Consider the following 14321-nt stretch of genomic DNA (forward strand, 5'->3'; position numbering starts at 1 on the left):
CCAATTGGGTCGATGGAACCATCCAATATGCCCTTAAACGGTCTTTTTACCCGTTCACAATTTGAAGTGATTTCGTAAACTCAAGCCTACCACGGACGTTTATGAAAACATATAATGATCATATGTGGTTTTAAACGGAATTATATGACCCCGAGATGTATCCCTTAGGGTCTCAAGGCTTTTCGCCACCGGGTCCCGGAACCTCAAAATTCCTCAAAAAGCATGGATTATAACCTTTAATTTTGTAATTTTTTAACCTTTTTTCGCCCGGAAATAAAATTTGCCGAGATGTTCACCATGGTCCCTAATATCCTCTGGGAGTCAAATTGGGTCGGTGAAACCATCCAATATGCCCTTAAACGGTCATTTTACCCGAAAACCCATTTGATCCAATACTTTATGACTTGAACCCGAACCTGCCCCGACTTGATATTAACCGTCAACTGATTTCATCCGACCCGAATACAATCCGCACCTAAACTAGTACCCGAGCCAATTAAAACATGAACCTGAGTCATGGAAGGTTTAATAAAAAAATTTATACCTTTTATTCAGCTTATATAGTGGTATAATTCTCAGTAAACCCTCAATCCGATTTAATACAATCTTTTGTTCAGCTTATATAACTTTTGTTTTTTACTTTTTTTATTAAATAATATAGCATTATATAGCTATGATGAGTAATAATTGAGTACTTTATACATTTATGATCATTTCCAATCAATAGTAAATAAAATATATATATATTTATATATATAACAAATTATTGAAAAAGTTTAGCATTTATTCATGGAAGATAAAAATATTGAACAAATTTTTTTTGTGTTTTTGGCATTGAAATAAAACATTGCTTGGATACAATGTTATAATAACTCCAAGACTAATACAGATACAACAGAATGCCTCACTCAGTTGATGCCATTCAATAATGGCACCTCCTTTTTCAATTTTCTCTACTAAAATCTTAATAATGACAAATTCTTCCATGAAAAAAATTTAAACCCCATAACAAATTCTTAAGGAAAAAAAAAATTGTAGGAAAAAAAAATTGCTATTTTTGTGTAATAATTAATTATCAACGAACTTAGATGCTGTAAGGTGGAGGCTTTGGCAAGTTCTTGACAACACCACATAATAAGGAGTTGTCCGGGAGGTTGTATTCGTCCCTAAGCGATCGTTCCGGGGACAAAACACTCACGTACATCTGCTGCCCCAAGTATGCCCTCTCCGGGGACTCGTTCCTTAGCTGCCACATACCGGCATTGTCGAATGTTAGCATGATGGCTGCCCATGACTTCGGGTACACTTGGACCGTGTACCTGCTCACCGCGTCTAGGAGGTTGTAGTTCTTTCTTTTCTCCGGGGTCCATTCTCCTACTTCAATCCTGTTTTTGGACATTTTTTGTTACAAAAGTATGTTACGTTTGTTGTTAGCATAATATAACATGTATGACAACAAATATATTACTCGTACTATATTACTAGGCTTTCCTAGAGTGTACGAATATTGTTATTAGGCTTTATTAGAATTGTTCGTTGTTAGAAGGTTAGTATGTAACATGTATGACTACAAATATATGTTATTAGGCTTTATTTCTTAAGAGTATACGAATTATTGTGGTTGATATATATATATGTATATATGTATGTATACTTACGCGACAGGGAAAAAGGAGTAGCCGTTCAAGTGGAAGGCCTGGATGCTCTTTTCGTGGTTTTCGAAAATGATCTCAACAAAGTTCCTAAAGGTGGCATTAAGTACATTAGGCCCTGTGGTGAACTTCTCCAAGGAATCGATGTTGGATGGTGGCTCGTCCTTGATGACATCGTATTTGAACTCCTTGTTGGCGATTTGGTAGTACTCGAGGAGCTTCAATGGGGTGTCGGCGTCAGTGTGGGAGTGACCGTTGATGGCATAGCGAAGCTTTCCATCAACGGTGCCAGCAGTGGTAGCCAACTTGATGGTTCTAGTGATGTTGATTTGGCCGTAGTGGTAAGACCCTTGTGGGTTAGGTCTGGCTGCACTAGCGGTCAAGTTCCATCTCAAGGATCGGAACTGGTTCAAGGACCAGGCCCAGCCCACGGGTGCCTCGGGAAGGGCTGTTGAAGGTGCACCCTTTCCACCTTCGTAACGTACAATGCCTGTTGCTTGAAGGTGGTACTTGGTGAACCTAAAAAAATTAAGGTCAAGTAACAATGTTAGCTAGCATGTCACAATTTATAACAACTTCACGTGCTTAGAAATTTGTGGCTTAAAATGAAAGTGACCGAGACATTAAGAATCAAGCTAGATATCTATGTAACACCGTGATATTAAAAGCTTCTTTGCAATGCCCTTACTTTTCTTCTGTCACATCCCTTAATAGAACGAAAAATTCATTGTTCACCATATTAAATGTCTAATAACGTGATAGTTGATTATATACTATAAAGTCGAACCTGGTGGATGCAATCATGTAGTAATCCTTAGGATCTTTATCAGCAGTGACAAGTACAGAGTAGCACTGGCCAAGGTGGATATCGAGGGAGTCGTAGTCATTTTGAGCAGTGTGAGACCCTTCAACCTCGACGAGCTTCATGTTGTGACCTTGGAACCTAAAGTTGATGGAATTCTTCATTCCAACATTGCAAATTCGGTACCTATAAGTCTTCCCGGGCTTCATGGTAAAGAGAGGCTCCTCCTTAGCATCACCTACTTTGCCTTGCCTACCATTCATCAACACACCATCAGGCCTAGCAAGAGACTTGCCACTGTCAAGGCGTTTCCTCAGCGCGGTGTGGCTGTCCTGGTACCAGTCTCCTACAAGGACGGTGTAGTCATCCTCGGGATCAGCAAATGGGACAGGAATCAACAGACGGCTGTTCACTCTTAGCCCACCAAAGCCTCCTGCTGCCCTCAAGAAGCCGGTTGTTGGGAAGTAGAAGTAGCTTCCAATCTGATCCTTAACCTGGAACCGGTACGTGTAGTTTGTCCCCGGTAGAATCGGGCACATTGTTCCCGGTGTACCATCTTGCCATGAGTTCTTCCTCTGTTGAATACCACTCCTGCCAAAAAAATTTAACAAGATGAAAAATAAGTCTTTTTTTTTTTTTTTTTTTTTTGAAATTTTCAATTTAGATTATATATATAGATGTTATGGTATCATTCATTCTTGTATAAGATTAAATCGCGGTGTTTGCCTTGACAGAGGTGAATATGAATATGGCCTTAGGAAAAACAATGCGAATTAGGCAAACCAAATGAGCAACAGGACTACAAACTAACCAGTGGAATAGGAGAGGCTCATCGAGGTGGTTGAACACATTGACAACAATGTTGTTATTGGTGGTTGTGTTAAGGTTAGGACCGGGGAATTCTCCATTAATGAGAACAACCTGTTGAGGAACTCCGAGGGGAGAACGAGTACCATAGGTAACCTTCCAATCGAAGAACAGGTAAGGATCCTCAGCTCGAACGATCATCACAACCATGGAAAGCAACCATGGTAACAAAGACAAGGCATTTATACTCTTTCCCATATTGTACAAATATATATATAACAGAGCTAACAAGACAAATTAATCTTAAGGCCTCCCTCAAATTATATTGTTTGAAATGAAATTTTCTTCTTTATAATGCTTAGTATGTTGTTTAAGAGGATTAGCCTGCTCGAGGCTTGTTAGCTCAAGCTTCAATATCGCCATTAACCTTCTTTATACTAAAGGTAATGAAGATGGAGATATTCCTAATAATAAGGGTAGCCTTCCAAATTCTTCCTAATTTTGGATTTTCTCATCATCAAAGTTCTAAGTATGGTTAATAATCTAAGATTAGTACATTTGTTCTTTTTTTCTCTTTTTTTCCTTTTTTCTAATTTTGCGGTTGTATTGTCCTAAAGCCTCTCAATTTCTTTTGTCTTTAAATGGTAGATTGACAATTTTTTGTTAATCTATATTTAGTACTGTATTTTATGTGCAATTATGGTAATTTGGTTGTGGAATTTCAAACTACCTTGAAATTGACATGGTCAACAACAATCTCCCACTGCACTAACATAAATTTAGACTTTTTAATTTACAGATTATAAATAAATAAAATAAAGAATAGATTAAATTTTAAGTTAATATTTTTCTGATTATCGGTATATTCTACTATAAGGATTACAGCTATTAAAAAAATGAATACAGAGTATTATAAAACGTACAAAGTACGTAGTTTCATTTTTTTTTTTTTTTTTTTTTTTTTTTTTGAGCCAAAAGTTTCAAAATTATATACACCAACATTGTTCAAAAAAATAAAATAATGAATCCATTAAATTTTAAGTTTATATTTTTCTGATTATTGATATATCTACTATAGGGATTTATCATAGTGGAACTTTTAAAAAAAATAAAAATATTATCACAACTAAAACTGCTAATGTTGGCATTTGCCCCTGTTACATTCAGGTTGCAAATTGGATTATGTTTATAAAATTCATCCGTTTCTCAATACATATAATAAGTTGACTTTTAATGAACGTATAATAAAGTCAACTTGTTGCATGTATTAAGAAATAAAGGAAGCAAGAAATACGTAGTATTAATTTCACTGTTCGGCCAAAAATGAAGCTATAAGCTTGACAGAATAGTACTCTGTATAGTAAGTATACAGGTAAGCGTAAGATAAATTACCTTGACTGCCTCAAATATTTGATTAAGCACCTTAGGAAACAAGATGCTTCACCAAAATTTCTGCATGTTCCCTCACCATTAGCTCATTAGGAAAGGTTGAATATCATCGATACAATAATTTGAATTATCGCGTTCTTGAATTACATAGAACTACAAAACCTATAGGCCAAAACTGGAAATAATATATCAGTTCTGAGATGTAGCAACATTTTCTTCCTCTTCACTCTCAATGAGATCACTAGACACAGCAGAAGGGATCCTATGTCGCTTCAAAATACGTGAAGTTGCAAGCTTAGCTTTATGGTAGTCCAATACAATAACTCTATCATCATCCAAATCAATCCTCAAGTTCTTTTCTTTACACTCCTCTACAAGCTGGCATAAGTGTTTTAGATTATCAATCTCCACTCCGTTTACTTTTTTCACCTGCTCAACATACATTTTTGTCAGACACTGAAACGGAAAGGAAATCAAACATATTGTACTTACACCATAGCATGTGCAAGAACAAAAGAGCAATCCAACTCAGAAAATCATTGTTTGGAAAGGCGGCTATGAACTTTTAGCCTGTATAACTAAACTTTGTTTATGGTCAACAAAAGGGGAAAAAAATGCCCAAGCATTCAAGAAGTTTTTTTTTTTCTCCTTGCCATCTTCATTTCAATATCCCACAAAAGTTAAAGCTGAACTAAAGTAGATCTAAGCATATGTGATAACACTCAAATGACATCAGCTACACTGTACAGTTTGAAAACCTAATGGAGTATTGTGAGGTCCATGGGAAATACCCCCACCTGTTTCATTTCTAGATCTAAAAAAAGTCCAGAATTGTTCAAAATTAAAGGCTAATTAACCCTTTTGGATCAAATTTGGAGGTACGGGACACGGTGTTGAAAAATCTCGGGATTGTAAGGAACGCATCCCATAGTAAACCATATAATCCTAGAAGTTGGTCATAAAAGGTCGCGGTAGCCTTTAGTTAATTTAAAGTGGCGTGTAAATTGACTGTTTAAAGGCAAAGTGGATAATTCCAACCACCCAAATGGCCTCCTGAAATGTTGAGGGACCTATGAAAAGAACCTCAACTACTTTTCTTTCCGAGTCCGAAAAAGTCCAAAATTGCCCAAAAGTGAAGACTATAATCCACACTTTTGAACCAATTTTAGAGGTTTCGGGATCTGATTTCGAAAATTGTCGAGATTGTATGGGATGCATATTGAGGTCATATAAGAGTGAGGCCAATGGATGACCTGGTCATTGGTCATAAGGAGAGAGAGAGGAGTTTTAATATTAAAAAAATGAAACAAAGAAAAAATTGGATGAGAAGGAGTCATGACCTGGTCTTGAAGATGACCAAGCTCAAATTTTGGTCATGAAAATGTTAATGACAAGTGGCGGTCTATTATTGGTTGAAGAAAAAGGCAAACTTATTTTGGGGTATGGTAAAAGTAGGAGAGATAAAATCATGACCAAAGTTATTTTGGGCAACCATTGGGAGTCTTTGGTCATGGTTGGTTATGTGACTTGGTCATGGATGAGTGGAAAGAGAAAGAAATTATATAATAATCCATGACCAAATATTTAAGGTCATCCATTGGGTATGCTCTAATATTGTTTGAAAACATATATGACCACCATTATGTCATATAAAGTCTTGCGGTGGCCTTTAGTTAATGAAGGGAGCATAAGTTGTAAAAGGGTAAATTGGCATTTTTAAAGGCAAGGTGGATGGTTTCAACCACCCAAATGGACTCCCGGGGTGTCTTGGGTATGTGAAAAGCACCCTGCAATATTTCCTTTCTAGGTCAAAAAAAGTTGAAAATTGTCCAAAATTAAAGGCTATAATTCACGCTTTTGGACTAGTTTTGGAAATTTTTTCCAAAATTGAAGGGAGTGTGTGGGGTGTCCTCTAATGTCATATAAGTTGGTTGGAACCATAAGAGGCCTATCGATAGGTCTATAAAGTTCTAAGAAATGCCCCTTAATCACCAATTGAAACCTTGGGGGCCGCACAAGACCATATCTAAAGTGCATCTAGTCGGTCACTAGTGTGACGTGAAATGTATGTATGTGGCCTTCAGTCATCTAAAGTCTAATACTAGCCTTAAGCCTTTTATCTGACTTCAATGATATCAAATTAATAAGGACAACAGAATGCAACTCCCATGTCATGGAGTGGCTAATATAGTGATAAATCTACTAGTCAGAATTCACACTTAATCTGGAACGAAGTCAGTATTAGAGTATTAGACATGTTTCAAGCTTGGAAAAATCAATGAGGTTTTACACGAATGGTGAAAATGTAAGAAGAAATCACTAACATCATGTCACAGAAAGTTCACAACCATTTTAGGAATTGCAGGCTAGAAGCATTAAAAATAAGATAGTACCTTCCTGTCAAAAAAAAAAAAAAATAAGATAGTACCTGCAATTCTGCAAGACGCTCATATCCTGCATTAATATCATCCATTAGAACCTGAAAGAGAAGGTCAGTGTCAGCAGCATACCATTGATTAAAAGTTACTCAAAGTAGAAAATTTACAGCAGAAACCAATGTAGATACAAAAGAGGGGGGCACAAGGAAAAGAGTGTGTTGGGTAGCTCACAGTTTTTGTGAAAGCTAGGCCAATTGGGTATAAGTTTGGTTTCCTTTGGTTTACTATGAGAGATAACCAGAAAGATTTGAATGGTCAACTTGACAGAAAGCTAGATTTTGCCATGCTGGAAGATGAGATACAGCAAGAACAAAGGGCATGTAATACCAGCAGTCCCTTCAAAATACCACTAAATTAGCAAAATAATTTCTTCAGAAAAACTATCACAGGTTTATCTTCGAGGTCAGATACACAGTTTCCTCACCGATTCTCAATCTCACCTACCTAGAATACTGAATTTTGCCTTCAAACTATACTAGGTGATTTTGCAGTAGCACAATCTGCTGATGCATATTTAGGTAATAGATATAATTAGGCCTAAAACCACCCAACTTCAAAAAGATCTTGCTGGAATACAGAAGAAAGGGGGAGGAATGCAGAGATGAATAAGAAAAACTGTAGTGGATCCAAGAAGTGCTCTCTGACACATTCAAAAACAGTTTGATGTTTACATATGAAATTTGTCTCTTGTAAAAAGATACCTGCGATAATATGACTAGCTGTTCACCAGCCTTCTTGGGTTGTTCTCTGAGTGCACGTTCACACAATCTACGTGGCGAGGCATTATACCATTCTTCTCCATACTCATGGAGGTATGGCTGTGACAGAGGGATGAAAAGAAGACCAGCAAATATGTAGTAACTAGGCAGCTTATCAAATTGATGGACAGGAACCAATGGTTGCAACTGCAAGAGAATTTTGAGCCAATATCAATATCATCTGTAGAGCATTGTTGCCATGATAAATGCAACAAATGTATAAATTCAAACAAGTTCACAAAAACACCAGAGGTACAATGACAAAACCACAACCCAATCATTAGTTCTCTTAATATTAGGGTTATATGGCACTCTTTGGGTTCATGAGGTTAAGGGCCTGCTCCATCAAACTTTTTTTTAGGTCATTAAAGCAGCCAACTAGATCATCAGTTTCCAGTAGTGAGTGATCTATCCCCTTTGTGAGTTCAAATGTGCATGTATACAATTGCGTGAATTAGTGTGTGGTTCTGCTCTTCATAGGTGTGGTCATTCATATATTAAGAGCATATCATTAAAAAGTTAAAATACAAAAAAGGTTCTGACTTACAGGATGAACATTTATCAAGAAGTTGCACTCTTTGCCGTCCCTTAACACCTTCAGCTCAGCTTTCTCATTTGGTTTCTTCATGGAGACCAGATGATCAAAAGTTATTCGCTCTCTATTCCTGAAAGGAACTACCATTGTAGTAATCAATTCAGAATATCAGAAAATGCAAAACAGTAAGCACTCTAAATGCCAGAACATAAGAAAATAATAAAGATTTCAAAAGACTTGTTAATAAGAAACAGGCAAGAAGAAGAAATTTACACGCCTTCCCTTTTCACTCGTAATCACACAACATGCTGAAACAAATTGATATCTCATTCACCAATATAAGTACAAAAAATAATACTTCACTAGTTTTATGGACAATCCCTTATACAACAAGGTCTTTGCTGGCTATTACACATAAACCGTCAAAGCACAAGCTTTCTTGATTTACAATATCACAAAGTTGTAGAGAACAAGTACCTGTCCCATCATTGGCTATAGCCACACCATCAAACGCAAGAATAACATCATCTCTCTTCAAAATCTTGTGAGCTTCTGATATTGGGTTAATTTTACTCACAAGCACCCCAGTCATTCCATTGTCCATCCCAAAGTGCTCTCGGAGCTGCTGATTTTCCATTGCTTGGCACGACAAACCTAAAGAACAGAATCCCACATACTTACCACGTTCTTCTATACCAGCTATAAAATGCTTTATCACAGGCACGGGAATTATGTAACTGCAACAGATTATGCACATGTAAGTAAAGAATAACAAAGGAGATGCTTACATTATTTATGTGCTTTCATTATATATGCTTTTGTTAGGATACTACTCTATCCATCCATTAATAATCACTTATACGAAATATTTATTTGAAATGCTCTGGAAGAGTTATAGCATTCTCAAAGTATTAGAACATTGTGTTTTAAGCTACCCAAGATACCCTCAGAACCCCACTTGTTTATGACACATATGAAGGTTATGCCTGTAAAATCATGCATTAAAAATAGTGTGGATGTTTATGTACGGATAAAGCCATGGAAAGAAAGTTTTCACTTTGTAACCCATCTACTTACATGTGTGTGTCATAAATAAGAACTAATTATTAAGCCAATCAGCTAAATTACCCATATCTATATAATAAGTAAAACAAAACATAGTAACTACGGAAATTTAACCATTAAAAAATATAGAATAATTCAACTTGTCAATAAAATGATTTTGCTGAAGCAAATACTTAAGTAAGAACAGAGATAGTAACAAGTGCTAGGCAAGGGGCAAAAGAAAGAACAATTTCCCACATCAGCACTCTCACCTAGCTGAAATCACACAGCATACTCACCCAATATTTTCTGCACCTGAAAGGTTCTGGAAAGCTACTCCAGCAACTTTATCTCCCATGATTGCCGGGCCTCCACTATTACCCGGATTAATAGCTGCATCAATTTGTATTGCTAAGAGCTGAGTAGCCCCATGTACATATTGCGTTGGCTCAACTCTGGAAACAACTCCTTTTGTTACGGATATATTATCACCTCCTGCAGATAAGTATAAAATGCTATCAGTTGCCTAAGTCAAGTCAATATAATAAATCATTTAAAAATTCAACATGTATGCAGGCAATAGCTCAGTGTTACAACTCCTTTATTTTGACTGTTCTCCTCATTGCTTGTAAGTCTTAATGGTTATAAACAAGACAACTCCAAGTCTTCATCCCAGACCATAGATTGCACGTGCACTAATACTTTGTGATTTTGTATGGAAGACACGATTTATATGTATTCGATGAGATTGAAGAATGCAACAGACAATAATCCATAATATGAAAATCCAAATGGATTTACCATGTGGCATTACCTTGGGGATATCCGTCAACAGCAACAGCTTCTTGTAAAAATGGAATCTCTCCAAGTTCCAAATGGTTCACACCCTGCCAGAACTCTTCATTCTCAACAACTAGGACAGCCAAATCACATTCATGTCCAACTGCCAATACTTCTGCTCTATACTTAGTAGGACATCCATGTTTCCTAACGAGCACAAATGTGTGATCCGCCATCACGTGAGCATTAGTCAGGATCTTTTTTCCAGAAATCACAAACCCTACAAGAAAACCCTTATCATTAACAAAGTTTATTTCTTCATATATGACTGAATGTAAAATATATAGCAGTCAAGCAATCAAATTAAGGTAATACTTCCCCAAAACCTCGATAACATTCGATTAGTAGAGCAATACATTTAAAATGTGCATTGAACACGATTGATCATCTGTTTCACTCCCACAACTCTCTAATTCCCTTCTCACTACCAATAGTCTTAACATTCTCCTACCTTTTCCCCTCCATAAACCAGCAAAACTACGAGTTAATGTGTCGTCTTTCTGATCAGGTTAAACAATGCATAGTGATTACATTACTGCTCCAAGACTTTCAATTACAAAATTTCTTCCCTATTATCCAAATACTACAACCCAAACTGCTATTAACAATCATAAATTCATAACAATTACCAAACTAAAACATAAATATATATGAAACCCACAATTATTTAACAAAAATTATTAACAATCATAAGTTCATAACAATTACCAAATTAAAACATAAATATAAATGAAACCCACAATTATTTAACAAAAATGAATTAATAAACATGAAATGGAATAACAATTCAATGAAAAAAGGGGGTGAATTTACCAGAACCCATAGTTTCGCGCTGCAATTTATTTTGCCAAGGAAGAAAATAATTAGGACTACTTGCAACTGTAAAAATCTTAATTACAGAATCAAGAGCTAATTCAACTGCAGCATAAACATCCGTTTCTGTCAATTTATGCCCAGAAACTTCTTCTTCTTCAAACCCCACTTCATGATCATCCAATTGATCATTATTCTCATCATTTTTGCACAAATTGGGAACATGGGTATTATTAATTGCCCCAGTAACAACATATTTGGGGAAATTTAAGCAATTATCTTTGACAAATGAAGTGGGGTTTGAAGAAGATGAAAATGAGTAAGGTTTATGAATGGAGAGAGAAAGAAGGGGTCGACGGCGAAGAGAGTGGAGGAGAGAGAGTGAAGAGGTTAGAGTGTGGAATGCTCGGCGGAGGTTATGGCCTTGCATTGCTCTCCTCCGACTATGGTGTTTGCGGTTGATTTGGGGGGTTTTACAGGGTTTAAGGGGTTAGCCTGTTGCTGTGTGAAGAGATGGTCAAGTGTGCTAGGCTAGCCACCCATATGGTAGACGGGTTTTGGAGTTTGGACTATATTGTGGACTTGAGGATTGACTCAATGACTCGAGCCGGTTTTCCTCAGGATGTGTCTTAACATGTGAATCTCTAAAAAATTATGCGAGTAGTTAGGTCATGTTTTATTTAATATAAAAAAATTAAGTTTGATAAAAATAAGTTAAGATTAGCAAAATACATTTGAATGATAGCAATCATCTAATAATCTTAATGATTCCGTTAAAATAAAATAAAAATCCTAATGGTGATGTAGTCATTTAGCCTAAGAAAAGGATCATTTATAAAATAAAAAATTTTGAAAAAATTAAAATAAATAAATAAATAAACAACTTGGGAATGGATAGCTCATTAGACCTAGATTAGATCAAAGTGATTGAATAACTAGCTCATTGAAATGTCAATTTGGAAAGAAAGAAAAATTAAAAGGATGTTGTTGGACTAGTGTGACCTATACATAGTACAGGAGACCTTGTTTGAGAAAAATGTTCATTCCTATTCTAGCTAGTTACATGAATTATTTTACCTAATATCTTATAATATGTGTTGACTCTCCCTAATAAAAATCAAAACCTAGTGTGGCGCACACAGGTCAAGCCCATGCCAACCCGAGTCCTGCATACCCAAAAATCAAAGTAAAGGTCGTGTCTTGATAACCTTGTACAAATTGCAATCTAGCCTATATATGTCTGTCTAGCAAGTGAAATCAGCCTTATGATGCAACAATATAGTCAGTTGAAGATTTCCTCCATCTTTATTTGGTTATGATATTAAGATGACTAGATGAGTTATATGAATAATTGTAATTGCTAAATAAATTTCAAAGGTGTTAACTATTTATTAGCAATTAATTATTTTTGCACGCCTAATGAGTTGATTCCTATATGATAGTTGAATGTTATATAATTGAATTCTCAATTGGATTGTTTACAGATGTGACAACGAGTTTGTTGATGTATGTACTTAATAGTGATGTTGATGTTTGCAATCTAAAACCACTTAAAAAATTTTAATATGGCTGGAATAATTTAACCGCGATACAATTAAGGAAAGAATACATAATACAACTTTATTGATAGATAATACTCGTTTTAGAGTATTGGAATATATTCTTCTCAGTTAATGCGCATCTACAAGCTTGTCCAATGATTATTCCCAAAAGCAAATCGATGTTAATAAATTAGCTCCCTACTTATAGCAAAATAAACGTGGAATGTAGCTCAAGGTATTAAATTAATTAGCTTAGCCTCGAATCCAACACATCGATCTCCCTAGATAAGTCAAAAACCTAAAAGGATAATAAATAGCCTTGTTTAGCATAGATTTGAGTATTTGACCACCCTGCATGAGATACAATCTAGCATAGATTTGGCCACTCCGCAAGAGATACAATCTTGGCTCAGTGCCAGCGAAATAATCAATATAGAGTTTCATATGCCTAAAAGATAGGTTTAGTGGCACACTTTTAACCTATTAACCTACCTAAATCATCACAACTCACTAACTTGATTTACCATAAATTAATTTTCAACTTTAAGAGAATAATTTACAATTAATTGACCTATCTTGCCCAATCTTCATTCAGCTAAAGCTGCTTAAATGTTAATTATGTCAATTAGTTATTGTAAATGCATAACATTCCTTATCCAACCATAACCAAATCAATTAAGTTGACGATCAAAAACACCAGGCCAGTCTAAGCATTCGATTTAAAATGGAGTGCATATCATGTGTTAAATAAATTTTTTCTTTGTTGTTTTGGTTGGAAAGGCACAACAAACATAACACCGAAATTACTCAAAGCAAACTCACTATATACATGACAATTGGCCAGTAGACCATATACAGGCACGAGGAACCCATTTGAACATGGCGACAAGAAACAACCCACAATTAGCATGCCGAATAGCCGGGGCACAACCAACCCAAATGCATGCAAATTTGACATGAGTCAATGCTATTTTCTAATATATATATATATATATATATTTTTACCATTGCAACATTGCTAGATAAAGCCCAATAACATATATATTACTCCTTTTGTATTTTTATTGCGTGCTTGTATTCCTTATTTGATGACCTAAAAGGACCAAAAAGTTGTGCTTATTTCTATTTTTATTTCATGCAAAATCCCCCTTTTGAAACTAAAATTCCCTAATCATCCTTTTAAGTTGATATCCACATATAATAACTACATAAATCAAACAGAAAGCATTCTTACTCCACATTATTGACTCAAATTAAAAACAAAATATAGAATATTTTATAGGAAATTTTGTCAGAAACCACCCGTTTAAAACACTTTTTTGTCAAAAACCACCCGAAAAAAAATTTGTTGTCTAGAACCACCCAATTTTAAAATTTAGTTGCCAAACGCCACATGAGTTTATTTTCCGGCATTGACCCAAAACTCCGGCGTTGACCCTACCCTCGTGCCTTGCACGTGACTTTAATGAACCCCTCCCTTATCTTTCTCCTCTTCCTTCTCTCTCCTCTCTGTTCTATCTCTCTCCTCTCTCTGCAAGCTAACTCCATAGCCTCCATTGTTGTTGTCTAAGGTCTAAAATTAGCAAGACCTGCCAGCAGCCTGAATCCCCTTCCGGTAATCCCCTTCCTCTGACTTCCCCTTTCCGGCCAACCTCCCCCTCTCCCCCTTCCCTTGTCTTTCTGGGTGTCGCGTCATCGTTCT

General features: G+C 36.0%; 2 protein-coding genes across 2 annotated transcripts; both read right to left on the minus strand.

Annotated features, from left to right (window-relative positions):
* Positions 1–1084: 1084 nt before the first annotated feature.
* Positions 1085–3853, minus strand: LOC145605081 (L-ascorbate oxidase homolog). The gene is made up of 4 exons (XM_081661098.1): positions 3266–3853; positions 2440–3045; positions 1659–2171; positions 1085–1385 (listed from the first exon to the last, which is right to left on the minus strand). Exons 1-4 carry the CDS (start codon positions 3517–3519, stop codon positions 1085–1087), a joined length of 1674 nt encoding a protein of 557 aa, XP_081517224.1. The 5' UTR covers positions 3520–3853.
* Positions 3854–4585: 732 nt separating this feature from the next.
* Positions 4586–11602, minus strand: LOC145605357 (protease Do-like 10, mitochondrial). Its single transcript, XM_081661397.1, has 8 exons — positions 11079–11602; positions 10240–10485; positions 9725–9920; positions 8859–9118; positions 8394–8521; positions 7790–7993; positions 7079–7129; positions 4586–5079 (listed from the first exon to the last, which is right to left on the minus strand). Exons 1-8 carry the CDS (start codon positions 11506–11508, stop codon positions 4840–4842), a joined length of 1755 nt encoding a protein of 584 aa, XP_081517523.1. The 5' UTR covers positions 11509–11602; the 3' UTR covers positions 4586–4839.
* Positions 11603–14321: the final 2719 nt, after the last annotated feature.

This window comes from Chenopodium album, chromosome 22 (assembly GCF_948465745.1).
Source record: "Chenopodium album chromosome 22, dcCheAlbu1.1, whole genome shotgun sequence".
Taxonomy (NCBI): domain Eukaryota; kingdom Viridiplantae; phylum Streptophyta; class Magnoliopsida; order Caryophyllales; family Amaranthaceae; genus Chenopodium; species Chenopodium album.

Excerpts from the sequence above, each read along its gene's own strand:
- LOC145605357 (XM_081661397.1), bottom strand. The coding sequence starts at position 11,508 with ATGCAAGGCCATAACCTCCGCCGAGCATTCCACACTCTAACCTCTTCA. Across the intron at positions 8,522-8,858 it reads TATAGCCAATGATGGGACAG|TTCCTTTCAGGAATAGAGAG; the intron begins GTACTTGTTCTC and ends CTACAATGGTAG. Across the intron at positions 7,130-7,789 it reads AGCTAGTCATATTATCGCAG|GTTCTAATGGATGATATTAA; the intron begins GTATCTTTTTAC and ends CTTCTCTTTCAG.
- LOC145605081 (XM_081661098.1), bottom strand. The coding sequence starts at position 3,519 with ATGGGAAAGAGTATAAATGCCTTGTCTTTGTTACCATGGTTGCTTTCC. Across the intron at positions 3,046-3,265 it reads GAGCCTCTCCTATTCCACTG|GAGTGGTATTCAACAGAGGA; the intron begins GTTAGTTTGTAG and ends TTTTTTTGGCAG. Across the intron at positions 2,172-2,439 it reads TACATGATTGCATCCACCAG|GTTCACCAAGTACCACCTTC; the intron begins GTTCGACTTTAT and ends TAATTTTTTTAG.